Source organism: Microtus ochrogaster, chromosome 4 (assembly GCF_000317375.1).
Source record: "Microtus ochrogaster isolate Prairie Vole_2 chromosome 4, MicOch1.0, whole genome shotgun sequence".
Lineage (NCBI taxonomy): Eukaryota > Metazoa > Chordata > Mammalia > Rodentia > Cricetidae > Microtus > Microtus ochrogaster.
Window position 1 is genome coordinate 48,343,344 of NC_022011.1, and position 25,323 is coordinate 48,368,666.

Below are 25,323 nucleotides of genomic sequence, written 5' to 3' on the forward strand. Positions count from 1 at the left end.
AGCAGCCAAATGGTCAGCATCCTGGACCTGTTGAAGAGCTTTCTCCTGTTCCAGACCCCACTCCTGGTACCCAAATCTCTATTTGTCATGGTTCTCCAGAGGAACAGAACTAATAGAATGAATGTGAGATTTATTAGAATGACTTACAAGCTGTGGTCCAGCTAGTCCAACAATGACTGTCCATTAACAGAAGGTCCAAGAACTCATTAGTTTTTCAGTCCCTGAGAATGCATATCTCAGTTGGTGTTCAGTATATGCCAGAAACCCAAAGACATAGACTCTGATACCAATGAAGGAATGGGCTTGCCAGGAAGAGCAAGAACAAGCTGGCAAAGAGAGCAAGCTTCCTTCTTCCATGTCCTTTGTATAGGCCGCCAGCAGAAGGTGGGGGCCAGACTAAAGGTGGATCTTCTCATCTCTCAAGATCTGGATTAGAAGTAGGTCTTCTGCTGGGCATTCCTGGCACACACTTTAATCCCAGCCTTTGGGAGGCAGAAGCAGGTAGATTTCTGAGTTCAAGGCTAATCTGACCTACAGGGCAAGTTCTAGGACAGACAGGGCTACACAGAGAAACCCTGTCTCAAAAAACAAACAAAAAAAATGAACAAAAAAGGAGTGAATCTTCTCATTTCAAATGATTTAATTAAGGAAATATCTGTATCCGGGCAGTGGTGGCGCACACCTTTAATCCCAGCACTCAGGAGGCAGAGACAAGTGTATTTCTGTGAGTTCAAGATCAGCCTGGTCTACAGAGCAAGTTTCAGGACAGGCTTCAAAACTACACAGAGAAACCCTGGGCATGGCAGTGTACCCCATTGTTCCCAGCACTGGAAAGGCAAAGGCAGGCAGATCTCTGTGAGTTCAAGGCCAGCCTGGTCTACAGAGTGAGTTCCAGGACAGCTAGGGCTGCTACACAGAGAAATGCTGTCTCAAAACCATACCAAACCAAAAGAAAAAAGAAAAAAAGAAAGAAAGAAAGAAAGAGAGAGAGAGAGAGAGAGAGAGAGAGAGAGAGAGAGAAAGAAAGAAAGAAAGAAAGAAAGAAAGAAAGAAAGAAAGAAAGAAAGTTAGTTCATCACAGGCATACCCAGCTTCTTGGGTTTTAGTTAATTCCAGATGTAGTCAAGTTGACAACCAAAGAAAAGCCATCCGGGGCTGGAGAGATGGCTCAGAGGTTAAGAGCACTGACTGCTCTTTCAGAGGTCCTGAGTTCAAGTCCCAGTAACCACATGGTGGCTCACAACCATCTGTAATGAGATCTGGTGCCCTCTTCTGGCCAGCAAGCATACAGACAGACAGAACACTATATATAATAAATAAATCCTAAAAAAAAAAAAAAAAAAAAAAGGAAAGAAAGGAAGGAAGGAAGGAAGGAAGGAAGGAAGGAAGGAAGGAAGGAAGGAAGGAAGGAAGAAAGGCCATCACATAGGATTTCCTCTATGTAGCCCTGGCTGTCCTGAAACTTCCTAAGTAGACCAGGTTAGCCTCAAAGTCAGAGATCCGCCTGCCTCTGCTTCCCAAGGGCTGGGATTAAAGGCTTACGCCGCCACAAAGAGTTTGTTTTTTTTATGTGTGTGTGTGTTCTAGTGACTGAACTCAGGTCCTCGTGCTTGCAAGGCAAGCGCTCTACCACCTGAAATCTCCCCAGCTTCATCTGTTCTTTTTCTATCCTTCCAAGCACTATTTGTTAAGTGCTAACAGGCTGCCCATCTGGTGCAGTCATTTCTGAAGTGGGAGTCCAGCTGGGGGCTAGGAACACAGTGGCCAGACACTTAACCTGTGTGGTGCTGCAGGGCCTGGTACCTTCCTTCCCTCACTCTTGCAGACAGGGGGCCCAGAAGAACGCAGAAAACAAACCTGCTTCTAGCCTCTATCCATAGTAGTCAGTGCTATTCTGAAGCAGGTCCACATAGCACTGAGCACCTTCGCGGAGAGGTGGCTTCGCAGGGGACCTGGCCACCAACAGCCCTCCATGACCATGACCAGCCACCAGTAAGGCCTGACCAACCTTTCTCCTGTGACAGGGTCAGTCCTTCTCAGCGTCATTCGCTCCAGGATGGAATCCAATGGCACATTCAGGAAGAACACCCTGCAGAGAGAGACCGCAGGAGCCATGTTTGTTCCTGTCTGAACCTGGCAATGCTTTGACAGCATGGGCCTACTAATCCTAGGGAGATTATTCCTCCCCTTCCCTGGCTGACACTAGAGATATCAAAAGCTGACCTGTCAACATGACTTCCAGGTACATGGCAAACCCACCTAGAGTCTGGAGCCCCACCCTCCTTCCCTAGCAAACCCACTCTTCAGTCCAGTAATACCCCAATGCCAGATACTAGGGTGACCAGAGCCTTCCGGAATCAACCACTGGCCACTCTGGAGCCTACACTGCCTCCTCACAGAAGCCACAACCAAGTTCCCTGGCCACCCTTGTCCCCTTCCACCTGCTGCCTCCTGCCCTTAGTGTCTGCCCATGTGGCCTCCCTGCTGTCATTCACTTACCTCCAAGGTTGGCATGATTCTCCACATGTGTGCATGTGTGTTTCAGGGAGCAGAAGGTCTACCCCAGCTTCCTGAGACAGCTGAGGATGGCTATTTAGACCCTACCTGGACTGGCCGTGCTCCATTCCTGTTAGCTGAGAGACACCTTTTCCCTCTGGCTCTTTTGTACCTGTGGCTTGGCTGTGAAGAGGCTAGGCTCAGGGCTCCCCTGGCTATGGGGCCTGGTGAAGGACGCAGACCCAACCAAGCAAGGCACATGCAAGGCAGCTCCAGCCCCTTCTACAGGAGCTTCATCTACTGACTTCACCGCAGGACAGATGGAAGCCCAGACTTAACCCAGGGGGCCTTCCTTAGAAAGGCTTGCCCAGAGCCATTGGGGAGGTGACCAGAGAAAATAGGACCATGCATAGCCTGAGGCTGATACCTCAGTAAATGGCTGACACAAATACTTATAAATCTCTACTTTTGCTTGGGTTGGCTTTCTTTGGATTCCTTCTAGTACTTACCCAAAGTTACTCTTTAAAAAAAAAAATCTTTTATTCATTTTTTGGGAGGTAGTCAGGGGCATGTGTATGTAGAGGTCAAGGAACAACTGCAGGTCCCTGCACGTACCAGGGGTGGGTGGGAGAGACAAGAAGTGAAACTCAGGGTCAGCTTGAATTTGCTGTCATTGGCTCAAACTTCTGGAGTCTGACACTAGATGGTTTATTTTAGCTGTATTTATGCACAACACACCTTGGGGGGAAAGTTTCCTGGTGACAGTTAATTCATTCCTGTGGGTACAACGAAGCTTAAGACATGTTTACTGCAATGAAACACTTTGTTGTGGTGGTTGTTTTGTTTTCTGTGTGCAGCCCTGGGTGTCCGGGAACTTTCTCCGTGGGCCAGGTTGATCTTGAACTCACAAAGATCTCTCCCGAGTGCTGGGATTAAAGGCGTGCACCTCCACCACTTAGCTACCTTGAAACTCTTTACAAAGTACAAGTGGCTTCATTGCTAACATGGGTTCTTGTTGACTTAGAAACAGTGCTCAAGATAAAGGTCTAGGGAGAATGGCTGAAGTAAACATAACATTTGTGGGAGTCAGGATTGGCCTGGTGTGAAGACAAAATGGAAGTCACGTAGGCTGTTGTAAAGTACAAATGATAGCTCTCACAAGGATGGTTTTATGGGCTAAGAAGCAATGCTCAAGGTTTAGAGGGCGATGGTCGGGGATAAAGAAGCATAAAATTCTGGGGGATTCAGGTGCAGGCTGGCCCAACATATAGCAAAGATCACCAGGTTGCGAACTCCATCCTTTCCCAGAATTCCAGGTGGAAGGCAGGTAAACATCTCCTTCCCCTAAGAGACAAGCCTGTGTGTTCAACTTTCCTGGTTTCCTTTGTGCTTATCTGGGTGCGCAGGACCTCTTGCCCTCTACAGACAGCTTGCTGGAGCTGGTTTTCTCCTACCTGTGGCTCCCAGGGACTGAACTCAGGTCATCAGGCAAGTGCCCTCACCCCTGAGGCATATCACCAGCCCCAGCTACCTTTATTGCTGTGACCTAAGACATGACAAGAGGCAATCTGAGGGCGGAAGCGTTTATTCCGTCTCACAGTCAAGGCATCAGGGCGGCAGGAGAATGGAGGCTGCTGCCCACTCAAGTCTTTTCTGCCATCAGGAAGTAGAGAACAAAAGGAAAGCTGGGATGGGTCACTAAATCCTCAAGGCCTTTCCCAAACCCCTCCCCTTCAGACTTCTACTAGAAAGACTCTACCTCCTAAAGGTTCCAGAACTCACATACATGAGTCAATTCACATTCAAACCACACGGAAGCCTGGCACACTTGGTATCATACACTAGAACATGTATGAACTCAAGAGAAAAACAGCTAACCAACAAATGGCAAAGCAGAGCCGGATGTTCTTTCTCAGGCCAGCCACTCCCGGCGGGGGGGGGGGGGGGGGTCTCCTCCTCTCCCTTTGCCCAGCTTCCCCTCCCTGAGGGCCACCTCCACCCATTTCCACACAACCCTGCTGGCACTGTGTGCAGCTGCAGCCACCCCACGAAGCAAACACAGCTGGTTCGCAGCAGCCTAGCTGGCCGGAACCACGTCAACCTCTTCCTCACTGCCATGCTGTCTGTCAGGCTCCTTCAAGCTCTAGATGCTGAACATGTTGTTATCTACAAAGTTCACACTCAGGAGCCAAGTCCAGTTATCAAACACACTTACATACAAACACACACACTCATACACATATTATACACACACACATACACGCTCACACACTCATGTATTGCTAATGCAGGCTGCAGGTGGCCTGTGGACGTGAGGAGGACATACCTGCCTCCTAATGACTGTCTCATATAGAGAGCCACAAAACACCACTGATACAATACAGTGGAGCAGGCTTTTTCTTTTGGCCACCAACCAGCTCCCGAATCACGACATGGAGACGTGTTATTAGCGATAAACGCTTAGCCTTAGCTTATGCTTGTTTCTCACTAGATGAAGAGAAACCTAACATGTTTCTTTTCATCCACGTTTTGCCTTGGGGCTTCTTAACTTCCCTTTCTTTCTGTGTGTCTTACTTTCCTGCTGTCTCCAGGTCTGGCTAGCGGGCGGTTGCCTGGCTTCTGCCCCCCCCCCCCCGTATGTCTCTCTCTTTCTCCCTTGTTCTCTTCTTCTCTAGTCTAGATTTCTCCTCCTACGTATTCTCTCTGCCCGCCAGCCCTGCCTCTCCCTCTCCTGCCTAGCTATTGGCTGTTCGGCTTTTTATTAGATAAATCAGGTGCCTTAGACAGGCAAGGTGAAACAGCAACCCATCTTTACATAATTAAATTCACATCCTGATCTTATTAAACAAGTGCAGCATAAACAAAGTAACACACCTTTACACAGCTAAATATGCTGCAGCATAAATAAATGGAACACATCTTTACATAGTTGTAATTTCCGCAACAGTACAGTGCACAGAGAACTGCATAAATTAAAAGTCCAACAACACATTAAGAGAATTCATTATTACAACTAAGTGAGCTTTAATCGATTTTAAATCGAAAGCAAAATTTACCATACTTTTAGCCTAACTTGACAGGGTCTCGCTATGCAGCCTAAGCTGGGCATCAACTGCTCTGCAGCCCAGACTGACCTTATATTATCAATCCTCCTGACTCGGGCTCCTGAGGGCTACAATTCCAGGTGCGCACCATGCATGAGAGAGGACAACACTGATCTGCTTACAAAACAGCAACAGCAACAGTGTGCAAGCAGTGAGAGACTGAATGTCTCTGAGCCGGGTAACAGGGCAAAGGTGTCTGCTCTCACGATCCCTCTTCAGCCGGCTCCTGGAACTGGTCCTCTGACCACCACATGCACACACACACACACACACGTACACATACACACACAAACACACATCAAATGTAATTAAAACAAATAACTCTCTGTATCTCAAAATACATTTAAAAATAAGCCAGAATTGGAAAAATATTTGCAAAACACATATCCGATCAAGCATTTGTATCCAAAATTCAGGAAGTGTGAGCTCCATGCACAGCTGGCAACACACGTGTGCAGGGGCCCTAACTGCTCCAGTGTCTCCAGAATTGATACCCAAAGGGGAAAGTGTGGCGTCTGAAGATAGTTTCTTGGAAAAGGCTCAAGTTGCCTCCTCTTTCCAGCATATCGAAGGCCCAGCCTCTGCCATGGGGAGGAAGGCACCGGGGCTCCTCCTGTGCAGAGCCTCTGTGGCTGTCTCTGGCTATGGTACAACTCAGGGAGAACTACGCAGTGACCACCATTGGAGGAGGACCAGGAAAGAGGAGAGTTCCCAGAGAAAACACAAACAGCACCCCAGACGAGATGATGGAGTGAGGGACAAAGCGCGTTGCCTGACCGGAAGCTTCGTCCAGGACATGGAAGGAGAAGATGATGCCAGGGTGGTCCTCCATCAATGACAAATTTCACGGTGTTCTGAGAGCACAAAGCAGAAGTAGCCATGTTATGTGTCTGAGTAATTTGCCTGCATGTATGTCTGTATACCATGTATGTACCTGGTGCCCACAGAGGGCATAAGGAGGCGTCAGATCCCCTGGAACTGAATTGAGATGGTTGTGAGCTGACATGTGGGTTCTGAGACTAGAACTCGGGTCCTCTGCCAGAACAACAAGTGCTCTCAGCTGCTGAGCATATGGAAGCCCTAAACTATCTTCAAGGAGCATCTTAAGGAAGCCTGCCCACCTCCTTTGAGACGGGCTCTCTCATTTTCCTACAGCTTACGGATTCAGCTAGGCTGATAGTTGGGGAGTCCCGGGGACCTTCCTGTTCCTGCCTCCCCTGGGCTAGAATTGCAGCCATACACCTGCATGCCAGGCGTTTTTCTGTGAGTTCTGGGTCCCAGAAAGGACTTTATCAATTGAGCCACCTGCCCAGCCTCAGTTTCCCCTATACGTTCACACCACCCCAATGGAGGATGCTCAGTCCAGATTAAAACCGTAGCAGGTTCATCCTTGAAGTACACCAAGGTTCAGGACAGGGGCCGGGGCTGCCTTGCTGGTACTGTGTCCTTCCTGCCCGGAAAATGCCAAGAGCCAGGACATGAGCCGAAAGTGGGCAGGTGGGTGTCGGTGCACAATCTGGCCCTATACCAACGTAGCAAAGCACAGCTTCGATTCCGTGCAGTTGGCCCTCCTGACAGGAGCTTGGGTCACAGGCCAAGCCTGCAAAGATTCCTGGAATTCACTGTTGAGAGAGGCTGTGCCCAGGAAGAGCCATGCAGAGGAGAGTCTGGACACGTGGTCTCCCTGGCCAGGATTTTAAAGTGCTTGCCACGTGGCTGCTTCACTCTGATAAGCAAATCTGAAAAACCAAAGGGCAAATACCTCCACCTGATCCTACCACCTTGGGCATCTTGCGTCTGGCCTTGGATAGCAGTGACAGCCCCTCTCATTTCCAGCTCTCACTCCTTTAAAACCAGGGCTCCCACTGGCCAGTTCTTGTTGGAGAAAACAGCGCATAATTGACAGTGCAAACCTACCCTGGCGGTACCTGCAGTCTCTCCAGGGGCAAGCAACAAACTCACTCTCCTGCTGTTAACTAGCAAATTAGCAAGCGCTCCTGGCAGTTTAAAAGTGCATTTCCAAACACAGCAGCCCGGTGGAAGGAGAATGACCCAGGATCTTCCTGCAGACTCTAGCTCTTTTTAAAAGCCCTCTTAAAATGTTTATTTCCTTCACCACTGAGAAGAAAGAAGAAAAAAATCTTTTCTTATGCACGCTGCCACCCAGGAGCTCCCCAGACAATAAGGAAAAGCCAGGTAGTTCTGCAAGCTTTTCCCACAGAGAAAAGCAAATGAGTTTGAGACGAGAATAACAGGAGACAAGCTGGCCACCATCTGTGGGGCAAAGCCTTGGTCTCTGGCTGGCATGTGCCCCCTCATCCGGGCTTTGGGTCAGTAATGGGCTGAGATTCACATTTCTGAGACAGGAAGGCCAGGCTAACAGGACACGAGCCCTTCCCTAAGCCCTCAAGGGTCTTGTGAGCCTGAAACATCTAACCATGAGCAGCTGTTCTCCCCAAATCTGTGTTCAGACTCCCCCATCATTCTGCTGTTTTAAAAAATAAATTCAGAGGCTCTGGAGATAGTGCTTGTCTTACAAGAAAAAGGACCTGAGCTAAATCTGCAGAATCCAAAAAAAAAAAAAATAGGGCCTGGGGGTATGCACTGACAATCCCAGTACTGGGCAGGCAGGGGAGGCAGGGACAGACCAGGTCCCTAGAGTTTGTGACTCATCATACAGCCTACTTGGCAAGTTCTAGTCCACCACAAGAAGGTGGACGGCTGAAGGAACAGCAGCTATGGTTGACCTCTGCCTTAGTCTGTTCGTCTTGTCTGTCTGTCTGTCTCTCGCACACACACAAACACACACTATTCCAGCTTTTTTGGTGCTTTTGACCTCTACAGTTAGGTCACAGATCCACCTGTCCTTTACAGCTAGACCAACAGGAAACACTGTCAAGAGAATGCAAACACTTTTTTAAAGATAAAAGATGTACTTCATATATACATATATACGTGTTGTGTGTGCCTGGTGCTCAGAAACGCTGGAAGAGGGTGTTGGGTGCCCTGAACTGGGGTTACATGAAGTTGTGACCTCCTATGTGGTTGCTAGGAACCAAATCTCAGTCCTCTGTAAGAGTGCTCTTAGCCACAGAGCCATCTCTCCAGGCCTCGGAGAATGCAAATGCTTTTGTTCCGACCACTGTCTTGGTAACCCAACCAAACGACCCAAGTGCCGTGGGAAGATGTTCTGGTTTCATTTTGGTTACTGTGATGAAGCGCCCTGACCAAAACAATGTAGAGAAGGGTTTGCTTTAGTTTACAGTTCCAGGCTCCAGTCCTTCACAGCTTGGATGGCACATTTCAAGGTCACGTCATCTCCACAGTCAAGAGCCCACTTTCAGCTAGATTGCTCCTCTCTTATACTATTGGGAATATCTGCCTGGAGGATGGTACTGCCCACAGTAGGCAGGGTCTTCCTACATCAATTAACAATCAAGACAAACCACCCCTACTCCAGACATGCCTACAAGCCAAAGTGATCTAGAAAATTCCTTAGTAAGACTCTCTTCCCAGGTCATTATAGGTTGTATCAAGTTAAAACTATTCAGAAACGTTTGAAAACATCTCCCTTGCGGGGTCCTCTTGTTTGAGGTGACCATGATTTCCAAATGAAGAAGCACAGAGATACTCACAGGCAAGCTTGGTACAACAAAAAGTTCATGGCCCGGAAATGTGCTCAAGATATAGTAACTGAATAAAAAGCATATTGGGACTGGGGATATAGCTACATTGGTAGCATGTTCCCCTTGCATTCATGAGGCCATGGCTTCTGTCCCCAGCCCTGCAGAAATTGGTATAGTGGCACATGCCTATAATCCCAGAGTTTAGAAAATGGAGGCAGGAGGATCAGAAGCACAAGGTCATCTTCAGCTACATTAGCAGGCTTAAGGGTAGCCTGGGCTACATGAGACTGTCTCGAAAGTAAACAAATAGGTGAAATTGTCTGATGCCACTTAAAAACGTACAGGAAAAGCCTGGTGTGGTGTATCATGCCCAGCTCACTCCAGAGACTGACACAGGAGGATGCCCTTGAGATCAGCGTGGGCAACATAGTGAAACCCTGTTTCCAAAAACCAAACAAAAAACATTGGCTAGAAAAATACAGGGAGTCATGCCATGACCCTGGCAGGAGTGTGAAGCTCACACATCCCTTGTCCGCATCCTTGCTCCATGGTTTGCTGGATATCCAGTTTATGCATGTCAGCAGGAGCCCTGGAAATTGGAGCTTTTGCCATTTCTCTGGTGTAAATTCTCCTGATATAGTTGCAAGCTGCCTACTTGACATCACTGAGTATGGAGCTGGGAAATGCTGTGCAGGGTCTCAGGAGCTGGAGCGCGTTGGTTCTTGCAGGTGCCTGTCACATGCTGCAGCCTCTGGGGATCAGCTAGGACTATGGCCCTTCTGGTGTGGGCCAAGAGTTTGACTGCATGCCTATGGGGTTCTGGAGCCTTGAGCCGGTCCCTGCAGAGACACTGCGTTATTCCTTATTTAATCCTCAGGATGTCCCATGAGGCTTTGGTACTAGGATACAACACACACTGACATCACAGGCCATGAAGAGCAAGGCTCTGGACAAAGTTATTCAGCTGGAAAGTGGCCAAGACTTGGCCCTGGGACTGCATTCAGATGTGTGCTCTTAACCCTCTGTTCTGTGCTTATTTCCCTCCATGGAGGTGACCCCATGCTAGTGACACCAGGCCAGAGGCATGGTGGTTGCCATCCCTTGTCACAAATGCAAGGGAGGCTGCAGAGACCTACAGAGGCTGCTTCCCACCCTCCCTGACCCACTTCCATTGGGCCTGTTAAAGTTATTGTATTCTGAGGAATCCTTACTCTCCTTTGTTCCACTGGCCCACCCAGACCAGCTCCTTGAAGATTTTGAAAGTGTTTTGTTTCTTGGCTTTAATTTGAATCTTGGGCCTTTTGTTCATTATCACCATCATCACCATTATCATCACCATTATCACCACCATCACCATGATCAGCACCGTCACTGCCATTGTCATCACCCTTATGACTCACCATCACCGTATCTCCACCATCACCATATCTCCACCATCACCATTATCACCACCGTCACTACCATTGTCATCATCCTTATGACTCAACATTACCATTATCAGCACCATCACCATATTAGCACCATCACCATTATCAGCACCATCACCGTCATCACCACCATCACCATGATCAGCACCGTCAGTGCCATTGTCATCACCCTTATGACTCACCATCACCATATCATCACCATCACCATATCATCACCATCACCATCACCATTATCACCACCATCACCATTATCACCATTACCATCACTACCATTGTCATCACCCTTATGACTCTCACCATCACCGTATCTCCACCATCACCATTATCACCACCGTCACTACCATTGTCATCACCCTTATGACTCACCATCACCATTATCAGCACCATCACCATCATCACCACCATCACCATGATCAGCACCGTCACTACCACTGTCATCACCCCTATGACTCTCACCATCACCATACCACCTCCGCCATCACTGACATTGTCATCACCATCAGTCCATCGACCCTGTCATCACCACTGCTGTCATTACCACCACCACCAGCAGCAGCATCACTACCTTAATCACCACCATCCCCACCAAAAACTTTGTCGACACTGTGTACCAGAGTTGAACTCAGCATATCACACGTTACCACACCCACTCTGCACCATGAGAACACCTGCATAGGTGCTGGGATCCTGACCATTTCTAGGGCCTAGAGGTTATGTGCTGTCTCTAGCCTGGGCTCCAGGTCCATCAGACTCTGCTGCCTATTATGTTCCTATGTGCCAAATAACCGTGAGTCATTAAAACATTCCGGAAGTCTCTAGTGGGACTTAGGAACCACACAGTGAACAAGGAAGCCACTTAACTCGTAGGCTGTAGCTGGATTTAACTGTTCAGGCTCCTCCGTGGCTGCCCAAGACTGACTCACTTCTCACCCTCCTCCTGGAGGATGGTACACCATAAGCTGCCTCTTGGGGTCAAAGACAAACAATGCAGGCTGTAAAAGACTGCTCACCCCCAATCACGGTTGCCTTGCCTAAGGAATTTGCCACTGTGTTTCTTAAACCCACACTTTAATTATTCCAAAATTATGTTAAATCCTTGCATAAAAACAGCAACAGCCCTCTTCTGAAGGATCTCACTACAGTTACTTGGGCTGTCTCTAGAAATTCGGTTAAAAGGAGATGGAAAAGGTCTTCAAAATAAAGGCAAGGAGGCCACCCTGCTCAGCCCATCCAAGAGTCAGAGTCTTGGGGGCTGGAGGGCAAAAGCCTCCCATTTTACAGACAGAAAGGGAAGAAATACCCTTTGGCTCAGCAACGTAATAGACTTTACTTCTGGAAAAAAAAAACAAGTCTGATTAAATATTAATAGCCAGTGGTATTAATTAAGGGGGAAGAGTCCATCAAGAGAACCCCAATATGTTTACAGTGTCCCCAGGAAACTGGGAAAATTCACAATCAAGTGTGTAAATGTTCTAAAAAAGGGTCTTGAATATTTTATGAATATTTGTCATAAAACAGAAATAATAACCACTGTGCAGAGCTATTAGAATTAATATTTATGCCACCCGCCATGAAATATTCATGGGGACAGAGAGGGGGGCCGTAAGACAAGAATTAATTTACATTGGGCCCGGTTTACCCGCTGGCTTGATGTTTAAAGCCAGTTGACAAGCCTCCCTATGAATCCACCAGTCACTTCCCTGCAGTCTAGGACGTGGAGGGGGTGGGGACTGGTCCAGGCTGCTGACAGCTCGCAGATTGAGTTTCTGACAGCCCTGGAAAAAAAAACCTAAGTGGCCCCCCACCTTTTTTCCCTTCTTCCATTGCCCAAGGCGCTCTGTTCCAAAACCATTCGTCCCATCTCCCCTTCCATCTGCTGGAATTAACGAATTAATGAGCGCCGATACACTTTACTGGTGGGGCCCTAGGAATGTTTACAGGCGATTAAATTATAATGCAGGGGGTGGCTGTATAATTCATGAACCAATTAAAGGAAGTGTTAGTTGATTTGATGGGATGAGGACGTACAAAATGCATTTAACTAATGGGGAGCCTCGGGCTGCCGAGGGCCGGCTCCCCTCTCAGATTACGTAGCTAATTGCCCGACTTTGCGGGGCTGTCACAGATAGCCATGCATATTTCATTGTTCTCAAATACTTCAATTGTCTGCGTCAGTGTTGTGGCTGTAATGTGGAGAAGCTAGGCCAAACCTGGGTGTTGTTACAGTGTCTGGCCTGGCCTCCCCAGAAACCTAGGAACCCGAAGGTCCCCAGCCATTAGGTGATTAAAAGGGCTCAGAATTTGATCAATCACCTTTTGTTTTACTAGGGACACTCATTCCAGATGCTGACTTCATGACCTTGGGGACCCTTGGGACTTGACCCCTTTTTTTTTCAAGGGAGGTAGGAACTGAATTCTGAGACCCCTTGCTTTTGTATTGTTTCTACCCTGTGAGTCTCCACAGCCCAGTCCATATCCAGAGTGTGGGGGTTTTCCACAGGGCAGCCCACCAGGGGCACTTGTCACTCTCAGAGTCTCCTCCAGGCCTCGCTTTGTCCATCAGTACAAGGCAGCCACGCGGGGTTTCGTTAAATACAGATCACGGCAAACTTGAATTCAAACTTGAATGTCTGCTGCCAGGTGCTTGGAGGACTCAAGAAAGGAAACAGGCAAGAATCAACTGTACCCATCCCTGGCATGAGAAGATCCTGGCGCACTAGGAAGAGGCTGAGAGGAAGTGAGAAAGAGTCCCATCTCCCAGTCAGATCAGCCAGATGCCTGAGGGAGGGGCTGCCTCCAGCCTCCACCCACTCTGAAGCTTCCTCGCTCCCCTCAGATGGTCAGAACCCTCACACAGACTGACTGGTTCATCTCCAGAATCCCACTGTTGTCTTGCGGCTTCCAAGCCAGTTCTGACTTTCACATGAGAGAACTACAATTGAACGTGTGTGCATGTTCTCTCTCTCTCTCTTTCTCTTTCTCTCTCTCTCTCTCTCTCTCTCTCTCTCTCTCTCCTCCAGACACACACACACACACACACACACACACACACACACAAATCACACATGCACACGAACAAATTAAAAGCCTGCACGATCAATCCTACGTGGCCTAAGCTATGGGGTGGCCCAGTCAGTGTCAGCACCTTACCCCTGTGACAGACTTGTCATGGACGCCCTATCCCCCGTGAGGGAAAAGGCAGGACGAGGATGGTGCTGAGTTGAGCCATAGTGGAACGGAGCCCAGGCTTAGTATTTGGGCTGACGTGGAATAAACCACATGACCTGGGCTTTTGCTAAGTGTGTTTTACTAGAACCTGCCACCCGCGAGCTGACCCCCATCCCTTTCCTCCACCCTTCCCCTCTCTCTGTTCCCCAATCTCACAATGCTGTCAAATTAAGCAACTGGTACTACCTACAAGAACAGCCTTGGCAGCCGGCAGGATGTCTGGGGATGCACACAGGGCCCCTCCTGGACTAGGTGGCACAAACCCAGCGGCCACAGCTGAGGAGAACCCAGACAGCAGCCGCGCAACTGCAAACTAAAGCAGCAATGTTAACTTGGTTTTTAATAATCACTTGGGACCTCTGCTTAAATGTAGCCAGCAATTGGTGGTCCAGCTGAGTTTAACATAATCTGGCCTAAAAATTAAACCAAACTTTTACTTCCCAAGTACACTGCCTTAGATGTTTTAAAGCTGCTACCTTATGTCATCCTGGAAGACAAATGGTATTCCTATTGCATAAATGGGGAAACTGAGGCCCGAAGGAGTTCAAGCATCTTGACTCAGAATTTCTTCTAAGTATAATAGCTGCACAAGAGCGAAATGATGTGATCCTGTAGAATGCCATTCTTGAGCAGAACAGAGCAGGGGACTGTTAGGATACAGTCTGCTGGTGTTCCTTCATAGAAAGAGGGGTGTGCAGGGCCATTAGACCCTCACCTGAGATGCCAGCCACCTTCCTGCTGCTCCCCACCCCAGTTATGTATGGTCTCAGGAGAGCCAGCAAATATGTTGCTACCTAAGTAGCAACAGAGACATCGGCCCCCATGCTGGGGTCACCCATAATCTTGTATGTAGTCCCTCACTTGTGATCCCTCTGTAAGCAAACCCAATACACTTGTCAGTTTGCCAGTCAAAGCTTGAGTGGAATCCCTAGTTCCTAGTTGAGGCCAGCCTAGGCTATAGTGTGAGACTCTCAAAAAAAAAAAAAAAAAACATGAAGCCGGGCGATGGTGGCGCACGCCTTTAATCCCAGCACTCGGGAGGCAGAGGCAGGCGGATCTCTGTGAGTTCGAGACCAGCCTGGTCTACAAGAGCTAGTTCCAGGACAGGCTACAAAGCCACAGAGAAACCCTGTCTTGAAAAACCAAAAAAAAAAAAAAAACATGAACAAAACCTGAAAATATTAAAAGCTGTGCAATGGCATAGATTATAATAGTCTGATTTTGCAGCAGGGTGGTGGTGGCTCACACCTTTAATCCTAGAACTCAGAGGTAGAGACAGGTAGACCGCTGTGAGTTTGAGACTAGTCTGGTCTACAGAGCAAGTTCCAGGACAGGCTCCAAAGCTACACAGAGAAACCCTGTCTCGAAAAATATAAACAAAAACAAAATAATGGTCTGATTTTGTTCACGAGGAAAGTAAAGCTGGACAGATGTGCAGGCACCTAGTGGATCAGAGCCACGGGGGGTGGGGGCGGTATAGGCAAGAGGACAACCAAAGGGACTAGCTACTTTACACAGGTCTGTTTGCTGTTTACAACACAACTGTGTTGTTTCTACAATTAGGAAAAACATTGGCCATAAAATCCTGAGAGAAAGATATCTGTGTGCTGTTGTAATGGCGGCGTGCGGAGTAGAAGCCACCTGCTGGAGAAATACTCTGCCACTCCGAGATGCACCCTGAGCCTGTGAAGATTATTTTGTATCTATTTCTCTTAAAATATTTATTTTTAGTTTACGTGTATGCGTATTTTGCATGCACGGTGTGTGTGCATCATATGAGTGCAGTGCCCATGGAAGCCAGCAGAGGACAGACCCCCTGGAACTGGACTTAGATGGTTGTGAGCCGCCATGTAGGTGCTGGGAACAAAACTCAGGTCTACAAGAGCAACCAGTGTTCTAAACTGCTCAGCCATCTCTCCAGCCCCCAAAGGTAATCTTGTAAAAAGGAAAAAGCATCCATTTTAGATGAAAGAAACAGCACAGTGCAGGCGGCAGGTGTGACTGGGCCAGATTCTGCCCTTGCTGCAGATTTCAATGTTCTGGTTTTGCTTTTGCTGAGGACCAAACCCAATACCTCAAGCAACCTACCCTGTGCTTTACCCTCGGAGACAGAACTAAGGTAGATATACAAGGTGCGAGGGACCTCCTGTCTCCTAGAAAATCCTCGGATACGATGTCAGTGTCCTCCTGCCACAAAAGTAGACAGACAGAAAACAAACACGCATGACTGCTAGACTCTGTCTTGGTCTGACCCAAGCACCAGGTAGAAGGGGGGGCTGATGAGAAAGTGAGAACATTTCATCACAGATCAATGCCTCAAAGATGGGAAAATCAATGACAGTTATTCATTCATTCAACAAACACCTCCCCATGGAGTCTCTTCAGGCCAGCAGCATGAGTGAGCATGGTAAACGAGCCGCTCACTGTGGCTGCTTCCGTACAGACATCAGACACCATCTTGGAACCTGGAGGGGATCCCATGATTAGGGGACAGTGCCTTCCTGGGTCCTGGGGTGTGTAATAAAGCAAGATGAACAAGCCATAGAGAACAAACTAGTAAGCAGTGCACCAGTAGTACCGGTTTAAGTTCCTGCCTCTCCATTCCTGCTTTGAGTTCCTGTTTTGTTGTTCCTTGGTAATGGACTAGAACTGTAAGCCAAACAATTTCCTCCCCCAAGTAAAATAAATAAATAAAAGTAAAATAAAATACAACGTGTTTCCACTAGAATTACGAAAAAGGAGGGTTAAAATTCACTTTTCATGTGGTTGGCCTTGTCAAGATGAAGCTGAGTAGCTTCCCTGCCAGTGGCTGTCAGAAACTCATCAACGTGGATGGTGAGCACAAGCTTCATGCTTTCTAGAAGTGCATGACCTCAGAAGTAGTTACTGATGCTCTGGGTGAAGAGAGGAGGGTCACGTGGTCAGAATCAGTGACGGGAACAACAAACAAGGTTTTCCCATGAAGCAAGGCATGCTGACCCCTGGCAGAGTGCACCTGTTGTAGGGTAAGGGGCATTCCTATTACAGACCAAGGACGACTGGAGGGAGGAGGCACATGTCTGTTCGTGGGTGGCAACCCGAGTGCTCTCAACTTGGTTATTGCTGGCCAGGGGAGCGGGACACCCCTGGACCAATGGAGCGGGACACCCCTGGACCAATGGAACTGGATACCCTTGGACTGAGGCGGTGTGGGAAGTCCTTCTGTATTGTGTTGTTTTAATGGTTAATGAATAAAGAGTAAAGCCAGGCAGGAAATCCAAACAAAGATGGAGAGAGAGAGAGAGAGAGAGAGAGAGAGAGAGAGAGAGAGAGAGAGAGAGAGAGAGACTGAAGACAGATGCCTCTGTCAGAGCTTGCCGAAATTTGCTGGTAGGCTACCACCTCGTGGTGATGCACAGATTAATGGGGATGGGTTAGTTTAGGATATAAGAGCTAGCTAGAAATATGTTTAAGCTATTGGCCAAACACTATTGCAAATAATTTAGTTTCTGTGTGATTATTTCGGGTCTGAGTGGCCGGGAACGAGCAAACAGCCTCCAGCAACACTGACAGAGTGGGCTACCCAGGACCAAAGGGTACTCCTGTGCCTCAGCAGCTGCAGCCCTGGAGAGCCAGCAGAATCAGACGAGTTTCCAATCTCTCTGGAGATAACGATGCTGTTGGAAAGCCTTAGAGAGGGAAAGAGGCCGTGGCCCACACACCCAAGACTCGGCGTCTTGTTCCTCCACTGTCCTGTAGCACAAGTGCCAATGTTCTGAAGAAACAGCACACTAAGAAAAATAAAGAGGCTGCCAAATATGCTAACTTTTTAGTCAAAACAATGAAGGAAGCCAAAGAAAACACCAGCAAAGAGCTACTTCTGAGTCCAGTCGAAAATAGAGTAACAAAGAAATGATCAAACCTTGAAGAAAAAAAACAGATTAAGATGTGCCACAGGCTAGGGAGGAGCAAGGGGACTGGACCACAAGTTACCAGAACTGAGAGCTGGGAAGGGGTGGCGCCCACCTTGTTTGGTAACCTTCCCACAAAGTGTCTGCGTGGTCACCAGCCTTCACCCTCAGCACTGACTGTGGGTGAGCACATCCTGCAGCTGTGTCTTCCCTGAAGGTGCTAGGCACCACTGTCCCCCACTGGCTAAGAATGGGAGCTAGGGCTTGCAGTAACTAGCCAGCTTTTCCAGGTCACATCCCTGGAACAGGTAGTGGTGACCACTGGACACTCTCTGGTGAGACAGACACCTTATCCTGGTTCTATGCGGGCAAGATGCAGATGGCAGGGCTGCCCCACTCTATGGGTGCGGCAATATTGTCACCGGGGAATAAACAGTCTCAGGCCCCATGGCTGCTGGACGCCCACTGCAGTGGCTTGCAGTGCTTAGCTGTGTTAGCGCACCTTCTCCTCTCTCTCTCTCTCTCTCTTTCTCTCTCTCTTTCTCTCTCTCTCCAGGTCTGCTCATCACTTACATTCTTGTTCTTTTTTTTTTAGTTTGCTTTTAGACACAGTCTCACGTAGCCCAGGCTGAGCCATTACCTGTAGTGCAGAGGTCAGCAGATAACTTGTGGATACCTATTCTCTTCTACTATGTGGGTCCTGAGGACCAAACTCAAGCGGTCAGATTAAGCAGCAAGGGCCTCCCCTCACTGAGTCATCTCGCCAGCCCTCATCACTTATGATGAAATCCACAGGATGTAAAACAAATCACTTTAGAGGTACAAGTTAGTGGCGCCCAGTATGTTCAAAATGCCACACACCCATCCACTGCCACGGATGCTCTGCCTTCCACCCATGAGCCTTAGGCATTCGGCGTGTAAGATGTCCCACGGTGTGCCCTTCTGTAGCACCTTCCTTCACGTAGCACCTTGTGCTTGTCACAGTTCCTCTGTAGCCAGCTGAAACAGCTCTGTGATTGGCCCCGGGAGGCTCAGAGGGAGGAGCCCAAGGCTGCCAGGCCAATCAGAGGAAGAATGACATTCCTGCTAGGTCGGCCTGACTCTGACAGGCTTTGGATGGCCTGCAAAGAAGCGACCCTTGTGTGACACCCGGCTCAGCTCAGGTGTCCGCCATGAGCCTTACTGGCCCTCCTGGTCCTCACTTCACACTCCTGGACTCTCAGTAGGTCCTGGCTCTGCACAGGCCAAGTCAGTCTCTTAGCCTAGGATGTCCATGTCCTGGCTTACCTCTAGGACTCTGCTGAGGTGGCACTCTGTCTCTAGGTTCACACTTCTCTCTGTGTCGCTCTGCAGTCCCCTCTCAGAAGATGGGACATGTGATTCACGCTTACTATCTGCCCCTGCAGGGGCAGAATACACTTTTTTTTTGTGTGTTGTTGCTTTTTGTTTTGTTTTGTTTTGTTTTGTTTTTTAGGATAGTGTTTCTTTGTAGCTTTGGAGCCTGTCCTAGAACTAGCTCTTGTAGACCAGGCCGGCCTCGAACTCACAGACATCGGCCTGCCTCTGCCTCCTGAGTGCTGGGATTAAAGTCGTGCGCCACCGTCACCCAGCTGAATGCACCTTCTTTGTCCCCTGCTTCGCTGTTAGTTCCTGTGACAGGGCCTGACATACGGTAGCTACTCCAAAAATGTTCACCAACTAAAGTGTGCCAGCTCAAGACTCTCATCCGTGGAATCTGAGGTCTCTGAAGGGTGCACTGGTGAAGCCATCTTTTCACTTCCTCCAAGACAGACTTCCTCTACCTCCCTGTCTCTGAAGTATTGACACATCCTTATCAGAGTTCCCACAGTGTTGAGAGACAATTAGGGCCTGCTCGAGTCCCTTGTGGGCTAGACTGCGGCTCCTCCCTATGCACCTGATCCTCTCCTCCTCGGGCTCTGCTCACAGCCTGGACAGCCCTGCTCTCTTTTCCTCCATGAGTGCTGTTCAGCATAAAAGGACAGAGATCTGCAGAAGACACAGTCTGAGCTTTTCCAGCACTGATCCCGAGCTGGGGAGAAATCTCAGGCAGTAAAATGCTCGTCCTTTCAGAAGTCACCGGTTGTCACAGTGGTGGCATCAATAGGAGTTGCATTATGACTCCCCAGAACCAGAGAACCCAGGAACCTCGAACCCCACAGTCATTCGGCTAGTGAGTGCCCCGGATCCTCAAAGATTTCCAATCAGAGAGGGTTTTTGTTTCTGTAGTCCCCATTGCTGGTGGGTTTTTTGTTTGTTTGTTTTTTTTGTTTTGTTTGTTGGGTTTTTGTTGCTTTGTTTTGTTTGTTTTTCCCTGTATGGACACCTTGACAGAGACCGAAAGAGTAGCCTCTGTCCACATTCCCACCAGTCCCTTGGAGATCTAATTCCTTGTGTTTCCTCCTCTTTCTAAGGAGACAGAAAAACAACAGCTCAGTCTCATACACAGGATTATCCTCAGGAGGGAAGCACTCTGGCTTCGATCCGACTAGGCCAGTGGTTTTCATCCTTCCTAATGCTGTGGCCCTTTAATACAGTTCCTCGTGTTGTAGTGACCCCCAAACAGAAAATTATTTCCTTGCTGCTTCCTAACCGTAATCTGACTACGTTATGAATCTCAGTGTAAATATCTGGTATGCAGGATATCTGATATGCAACCCCCTCAAAGGGGTCTCGGCCCACAGGTTGAGAACTGCTGGACTAGACAGCTTCCAGGGCAGGAGATAAGTTTGCAACCTTCCATGGAACCTAGGGTAGGAGGCTACTGGGGGACTCAGCTGACCATCAGTTGGGTTTGGGTGCAGAGCCAGCGGGGGAGCTTCTGCAGTTCCCCAAGCCATTCGTTAAACAATCATGTTGCTCATTTAAAACTTAACCATTCATGGCAATCAAATACCTTGAAACCTTTCCCTCTCTTAATGGCTCAGTGGCCAGGGACCCCTTTACAAGGCATAAGTCAAACCTGAACTGCACCCCTTCACCCCAGAAAGCCAACAACCCTACTGATACAATTCCAGGTTTCTTTCTCAGCTGGATGTGGTGGTGCACAGCCATGATCCTAGAGAGAATCACAAATTCCAGGTCAGCCGTGACGGCTGCACAGCAAGATCCTGTTCTTGACACCTTCCCGGTGACTTCTTTCTGGCCACACGAGGTGGTGGGTGGTCCCCTTCTTCAGAGCTCTGGATGCCCGTTGGTAATTGACCTCTTACTACAGGTGCACATCACCAACTCGATTTTGCAGAAAAGGAGAGGGAGCTGCCCAAAGTCATGTGAACAGTATGTGCAAAACAGGATTTGAACCTGTGCTACAACACCTAGTCTGCCAGGCAGTAGCTTTTCCCCCACCTATTACCGAAGGGACCACAACAGCACAGTGGTTTGGGGCACATTCTCTACCCTGGACAGCTTCCACCGCACACCAGTACGTGTATGTGTGGCCTGCAGAGCCAAAGCCGCCCCTGGCTGCCCTCTGGGCTCAGGCTTTGCAATGGGGTTGAATGCTGATGCCTTCTGGCACGCTGCACCTGCTGCTACATAGAACAAGGCTCAAGGCGATGTCCACACACAGCAGTGCAATTGTCCATGCACGTGCCTTTCAAATTAACATCCACACACCCATAATATGGCTCACTTGAGATCATTACCAACCCCACATAGACAACTCCTTGGATTGGTGTCTGGAGGGTTCTGCCTGGCTGATTTTTCTCTCCGTCTCTAACCACTTTAAAACTAACTGCTTCCCCAAGCCATCCCCCCAGCCCCCAGATCATTATGATCTGAAGTGTTTATTAGCCTCTGTATCATGATCAAGATTTTATGAGCACTCTATTCAAACCGTGAATTAAACACATCATTCCAGACCCATCATGTTCACTTCACTGCTGTGTTTGTCTCTATTATGCCACAATGGTTGCCGTGGGCACCCAGCAGATGACAACTGAACATATTTGACCAGGGGCAGCTAAAGTGACTGACATTTCAATCCAGGGCAGCCACAGGGGTTAGGTCATTAGCGGGAAAGATCTCCACAGTGTGGGATAAGGGTAGAGGGGCTGGGAGCTGAGGAATGGCTTCCTCTGGCTCTACCTCTTCCAACATAAGACTGTTCACCCACCTGGCATGATTTAGGCAAGATGAATGCCCTCTTGCAGCTGAGGAGGGGGGACAATGAGGTAAAAAGACTTCCCGTCCATTTGACCAGCTCTCTGATAGAGCCATCTGGGCTACCCATGGGATCTACTGGTTAGTCCTGGTCTCCATGGTCAATTGCTAGAATGCATTACTGTCTGTACACACTGCTTCATTTGTGCCCCCTGCAGCTTCACCCAGCATGCACTACTGATCCCACATCGGAGAGGAAGAAACTGAGGCTCCATGATGCAGTACGCCAGGGAGATGGCGCTGGTTCTGTCCTTGACCTTGGCCCTTCCTAGCTCTTCCTCTCTTAAGGCCACGGTCTCTCTTCCCCCGTGACCTTTTTGCTCGTCCTTGGGGACCAGTAGCTCCAGAAGCCTGCCCTGCCGTCAGTTCACATGCCCCGGCCCAGAGTGCGAGCTGGTGTGTGCCCTGGTCACTCAGCAGAACTCTGCTTGGGGCTGCTCTAGAGTACAGCGTGTGGTCGCTAAGCATCCATTTACTGACATGAATTCGGACTCAGCTGTCTGACTCCAGGACTGTTCTCCAGAAGGATTCACAATCCTGGCATGTTCAAGCCCCCCTCTCTTTCCCACCCCACAAGACAGCAATAGAAACCGGAGTAAAGAACAGAACTGACCAGGTTCAAGGGACCCATGCCCACCATGAGTTAGCTCTGCCTTATGCCCATCCCTACAGATGACTGACGCCTCAGCGCACAGCTCCCCAAAAAGGGCCTTTTTTTTTCATGACTAGCCCAAGTATTTCCCAGACTGTCTTGTGTTGCCTGGGGCCGGTCACTCAAAATGCTAGAGGCGGAAATAATTGTTACCAGCTAATTATTCTACATATACATTAAAAGTAACTACTGGGGCTGGAGAGATGGCTCAATGGGTCAAGCGCCCACTGCACAAGCGTGAGGACCTGAGTTCAGGTCCCCAGCACACAGGGGAAAGTGGCTTATGTAACAACTCCAGTACTTGGGAGGTCGAGACAGGCCAACTTCTGTCCAGAGCTTGCTGACCAGCCACACTGGCTGAAATGGCCAGCTCCAGCTCCAGTGAGAGCTTGTCTCAAAAACTAGGCAGATGGGACTACAGAAACGGCTCAGTGGTTAAGATCACTGGTTGCTCCTGCAGAGGACCCAGGGTCAGTTCTTAGCACCCATGTAGTAGCTCACAACCATCTAGAACTCCAGTTCTAGGGGATACAGCACCCTCTTCTGGCCTCCACAGGTAGTGCACACACACGGGACACAGACATGCATGCAGACAAAACACCCATTAAAATAACTTTTAAAAAATTTAAAAAATAATAATTAAAACAATTTAAAGATGGAACGCATTAAAGAAAGATATCCAGTCTTTACCTCTGGCCTCCTTATATGAACCACAGAGAAGGGTGAGTGTATACACACACACACACACACACACACACACACACACACACACACAGCAACTGCATTGTTCTGGGTGTTAGCCATTCTTAAAACAGTCACTTAGACAGTCACATATAAAACCCATCACGACATCACTGCTCCTAGGGAACAATTAAGCTTCCTAGAGCTTAAGTTTCACTCTGTCAGAGGTCTCTACAGCCTGAGCCCGGGGGTGGGAATTCAACTGAGCTGAACCACTAGCCTGGGGAGGGCTGCAGACTTCCCAGCCCCAGGCCATTGTTCACATTGCAATTTAAATGTTCTTGCAGCCTGCTGTCCCTAACACGCAGCCAGCCTTTGGCTCCTGGTGACAGCCATTTCCAGAGCACACACAACCTTCGGTTGTATGAGCCCTTGTCCCCACCGCACATCAGGAGCTCTCTGCTTGTGGGTGGTACCCATGGACAACACAGGTTGGTAATGCCACTGGCAGAGTTTTGATATTCAGAGGTGGTCTCTGGCCTTATTCACTGAGAAACTCGCCTTTTCACACTGGCCTGTGCTTCCTGCCCTGTCCACATCAAGGAGTACTCACGGGTGTGAGCTGCTCCTGGGCTCTGGACTCTATCCCATTGGCTAGAGGGTTTATTCCAGTGCTGGCACCTACTGTCTCAAACCAGCCTTCGTGTTTGTTGGGCAAGCCCTCCCACCTTACCCTTCTTCTGGAATGCTCTTGACTCTTTGCTTTTCTACATAAACCACATAATGAGCTCAAAAACTTCTATACCATCACCAGCCTGCTGCCCTGGCTGGCTGGGAACTCAGAAGAGATCCACCTGCCTCTGCCTCCTGAATGCAGGGATCAAAGGTGTGTGTGCCACCACATCCAGAATCTTTTAGAATATTTATTGTGCGCTGATGGTATGGGGGGGGCATATGTGTGGTGGTCAGGGTACAACTTTATCCAATCACTTCTCCCTTTCCCCCTTTACGTGAGTTTTGGGATTGGAATCAGGTAAGTACCTGCTTAGCCATTTCACCAGCTCCTCCCCATTTAAACAGTATCTTTGTAGTAAGTGGAGAAGTCTGTAGGATACCCTACCCTGGGTCTCACGTGTCGAAGGCTATCCTCCAGCTCTGTATATAGCTTAGGATGACCTTGAACTCCTGATCCTCCTGCTCCCACTTCCATGTGAATAGGATTATGGGCATGCAGCTACCACACCCACTTTTGGGCAGCACTGGGGATTGAATCTGACTTCATACATGCGAGGCAAGCTCTCTACCAACTGAGCCACATCCTCAGCCCTGCCATGGGCTCTTCTGCTTTTCTTGATGTAAACAAACATGCATTTACAGATGGGGCTTCCAGTTCTTGTAGTCCACGCTGTTCACTCTTCTTATTGGTGTTTTGCTCTTTGGTAATGTATCATAGAAACGGTAAAAATGGAAATCACCTCAGACTTGGTCTTAGCACAAGCTTAGAACGCTTCCCTGAAGAGGTCTGGGTTTGGGAAATGTGGTGGTTTGAAGGAAAATGGCCCCCAAAGGCTCATAGTGAGTGGCGTTATTGGAGGTGTGGCCTCGCTGGAAGAAGTGTGTCCCTGGGGGCAGGCTTTGAGGTTTCGGATACTCAAGCCAGGACCAGGGTCGCTCTCTCTTCCTGTTGCCAATCTGGATGTAGAACTCTCAGCTGCCTCTCCAGCGCCATGTCTGCCTGCGTGCTGCCATGCTTCCTGCCATGATGATAACGGACTAAACCTCTGAATTATAAGCCAGCCCCAATTAAAAGTTTTCCTTTGTAAGAGTTTCGATGGTCATGGTGTCTCTTCATAGCAATAGAAACCCTAACTAAGACAGTATAGTTTAGGAAGATATTCTATATCAGGTTAAAAATTCCTTTCCATTTATAGCCAGTGATGTTTTATATTTAATACTATCAAATGCTTTATTTCCATCTTTTAAATAGGTAGGGTTTTTTTCCTTTAACTTATTATTCTGGTCAATCTATCTATCTGT

The 25,323-nt window shown here is 48.6% G+C and overlaps 1 protein-coding gene across 2 annotated transcripts in view; it reads right to left on the reverse strand.

Annotated features, from left to right (window-relative positions):
• Ak8 (adenylate kinase 8) overlaps positions 1-25,323 on the reverse strand; it is a 120,213-nt gene that overhangs the window by 2,406 nt on the left and 92,484 nt on the right. For both annotated transcript variants that reach the window (XM_005346183.2, XM_026778594.1), the window contains one exon: positions 2,009-2,089. In XM_005346183.2, coding sequence (XP_005346240.1) covers positions 2,009-2,089 — 81 coding nt within the window. The remainder of the gene's footprint in view (positions 1-2,008; positions 2,090-25,323) is intronic.